Source organism: Lycium barbarum, chromosome 4 (assembly GCF_019175385.1).
Source record: "Lycium barbarum isolate Lr01 chromosome 4, ASM1917538v2, whole genome shotgun sequence".
In the NCBI taxonomy this organism is placed as follows: domain Eukaryota; kingdom Viridiplantae; phylum Streptophyta; class Magnoliopsida; order Solanales; family Solanaceae; genus Lycium; species Lycium barbarum.
This window is the reverse complement of record NC_083340.1, coordinates 125,474,272-125,477,427: the sequence shown is the minus strand read 5'-3', so window position 1 is coordinate 125,477,427 and position 3,156 is coordinate 125,474,272. Positions and strand designations below refer to the sequence as shown.

General features: G+C 34.4%; 1 protein-coding gene across 1 annotated transcript; it reads left to right on the top strand.

Moving 5' to 3' along the window:
* The first annotated feature begins 1,026 nt into the window (after window positions 1-1,026).
* On the top strand, window positions 1,027-2,559 carry LOC132636370 (histone H2A.6). Its single transcript, XM_060353210.1, has 2 exons — window positions 1,027-1,296; window positions 2,142-2,559. Exons 1-2 carry the CDS (start codon window positions 1,108-1,110, stop codon window positions 2,352-2,354), a joined length of 402 nt encoding a protein of 133 aa, XP_060209193.1. The 5' UTR covers window positions 1,027-1,107; the 3' UTR covers window positions 2,355-2,559.
* Window positions 2,560-3,156: the final 597 nt, after the last annotated feature.

Genomic DNA, 3,156 nt, shown 5'->3' with positions numbered 1-3,156 from the left:
TTATGATACTGGAGGTGAAATAGAAGTAGAATAAATGAATATGATGATAAATTTGTAAAACTCACTAATCTAAGAATGGACTCTTATTTTGATGATCATACTGCTAATGGAAAATAAAAATAGTTACGGTCTTTGATGTGGTTAATTACTAGCATAGAAGTATTAAGAAATTACAGTCAATCTACTCATTGCTTAAAAGATAATTGAAATAGAGTGAGAATATTTTATATTATTAATTAAGATCATCTGCAAAATACTTGGTTAACTATGTTAAATATTAATATTTATAATTAAATAATATGAGAAATGTCATTTATTTACTTGTTGGGTGTAAACACCCGGTACGAATAAGTTTTTACTGGAAGAAAATAAATTCCTTAATCACCTGATGCAATAAATTACCACTGCATCGCCATTCATAAGGTTTGAGCACAGTTGTTGCATATGTGAAGCTAGAAAAAATGACACAACTATGCAGACTATCCTCACTTTGCACTTGTACCTCATATAAAATCCAACAAGAACTAAAACCAATAGTTGTAAACACTACCAATAGTTGAACAAACAGAGTTGAATTTATAAAAATAAAAAATTTCGGGTAAAATTTGAAAAAAGGAAAAACAAAAGCTAGGGTAAAAAACAATAAGTGAAAATAGTGAAAACAAGATTTTGGTTATTTTCCAAATTTCAAATACAACTTCAAGTTGTTTTTGGAATTTTCATAACCAAACACTAAAAAAAAATGAATAATTTCCATTGCCAAATGGGTCCTAATTTTAAACTTGAAAAACATTAGGGATCTACTTAGCCAATTAAAAACATACCGTAAAACGCCAGTTGTGTTCCTTTCGTGTCACATCCCAAACTCATCAATCGTCAAAGCGGTTAAAATCATCACCTTCCTCATCTAACCGTCAATCTTTCCCATATCCAACGGCTAAAACTCACGATCCTCGCACTCTCTTCTCATTGGGCCATTTAAAAACCCCTCACTACTATATAAACCCCCCACACCAAAAAACCCTGTCTCACTCCACTCCATTCTCCGTTCAACTAAACTCTCAATTCTCCTGTTCTAACAGTAATAGCCACTTTACAGTAATAGCCATGGCTGGTAGAGGAAAGACCTTAGGTTCTGGAGCAGCGAAAAAGGCTACATCACGTAGTAGCAAAGCGGGGCTCCAGTTTCCTGTGGGTCGTATAGCCCGTTTTCTTAAAGCGGGTAAGTATGCTGAACGGGTCGGTGCTGGTGCCCCGGTGTACCTTGCTGCTGTTCTCGAGTACCTTGCTGCTGAGGTGAGTTTTATGGCCTTTGATTGTTTAATTTATAACCCTTTTTTGTTGTTTCAATTTCTAGGGTTTCTGATTTATTGGATTTGGAAAGTACTTCTGGTTGTTTTATGGCCTTTGATTGTTTAATTTATAACCTTTTTTTTTGTTTTTTCAATTTCTAGGGTTTCTGATTTATCTGATTTAGAAATTACTTATGGTTAACTTATTAATTGGAGTGTGAATATATGCTAATTAGCCATGATTTTTGCTGGAAAACAGTTTACCCAAAAAGGATTTGGATATGAAATCTAAAGATATATTTGTTTTTTCATTTAGGGTTTTTGATTTTCGCTGTGAAATTTTTGGCCTTTGATTGTCTAATTTTTCCCCATTTTTTTGATTGTTTTCTTTCCCATTCTATACCGGATCGGTGTTAAGAAATTAGCCATTATTTGGGCTGGAAAGCAGTTTTGCCCAAAATAATTTGGATCAGAAACTGAAAAAAATATGTTTTTATGTGCTGATAAAGAATTATCTATGTTGGTATTTCATTTGGCGTTTCTGATTTTCTATGTGAATTTTGGCTTTTGTTTCTTTAATTTCTTTCCTTTTTTGTTGTTTAGATTTCTAGGGTTTCTGATTTGGAAAGTACTTATGACTTTATACCGTATGTTGTTAATTTATGTTGGTTAGCTTATTACCACATAAATTGAAGGGCCAATCCATGCTAATTAACCGTGTTTTTGACTGGAAAACATTTGCCCAAAAAAATTGGAAAAGTAAACTGATGTTTTATGTGCTGATAAAGAAGTTCTCTATTTTATTTATTTAGGGTTTCTGATTTTGTATGTGAATTTGGGTCTTTACAGGTGCTTGAATTGGCTGGAAATGCAGCAAGGGATAACAAGAAGACTAGGATAGTTCCAAGGCATATTCAATTAGCTGTGAGGAATGATGAAGAATTGAGCAAGTTGCTTGGAGATGTGACAATTGCTAATGGTGGTGTTATGCCCAACATCCATAACCTTTTGCTTCCTAAGAAAGCTGGTGGTTCATCAAAGCCTTCTGCTGATGAGGATTAGATGGATAAGAGAAGAAGATTTCAAGTGTTGAGGGTTAAATTTGGGTTTTGAGTAGCTGGTGTTTGTTGTCTTAGAGTCCATAGAAATTAGGTGAAATTGGTCATGGTTTCTTAGTTCTTTTGGTTTATTCACAGTTGCTAGGGTTTATGTTTAGTCTGTATATACAAATGGAGTGATGAATGAAAGACCTTTTTATGTTTTTGAACTTTTTTCTCTTGGTTTCTAGTTATGGTAGTAAAATCTACATTTATGAATATGCAATCAATGAAATCCAGCTTAATGCAAAAGTTTGCAGTTTTTTCCCCTTCATTGTAAGTATGGTTGTGAAATTGATGGGTCTCAAGGTGTGTGCTGATGTGTTTTTGACAGCGCTGTATCTATTAAGTGAACTATATTTGTCAATGAAATTGTGAAACAGTTCGTGGGTATGATGCTTCCAAGATCCAACCAATTAGGGCATTTGCTATTGTCATCCATCTCTTCCTCTTCCTGAGGTCTGTCATTAGTGTACTGAATGCGCGCGCGCGTGTATACCTAATTATCAATTAGGCAAAATGATGAGAGGTTAGAAATAATTGCTTTTGGACTTAGGAATTTTGCTATGTTGTCAGAGTTATTCAAAATTGTGGACTTGATTGTATTTGAAAGTCAGTGAGCCATTTACTGTTTGTTGCTGGTGTATATTGCTGAAATCCTGAGCTTTTGTGCTTGTTAAGGTTTATGGTATCTAGCAGATTGTGTTGCTTGAACGAGCCCTTGGTGTACAGCAACAATTCAGGAAGTGGGGTTGATGGTGAGAGGC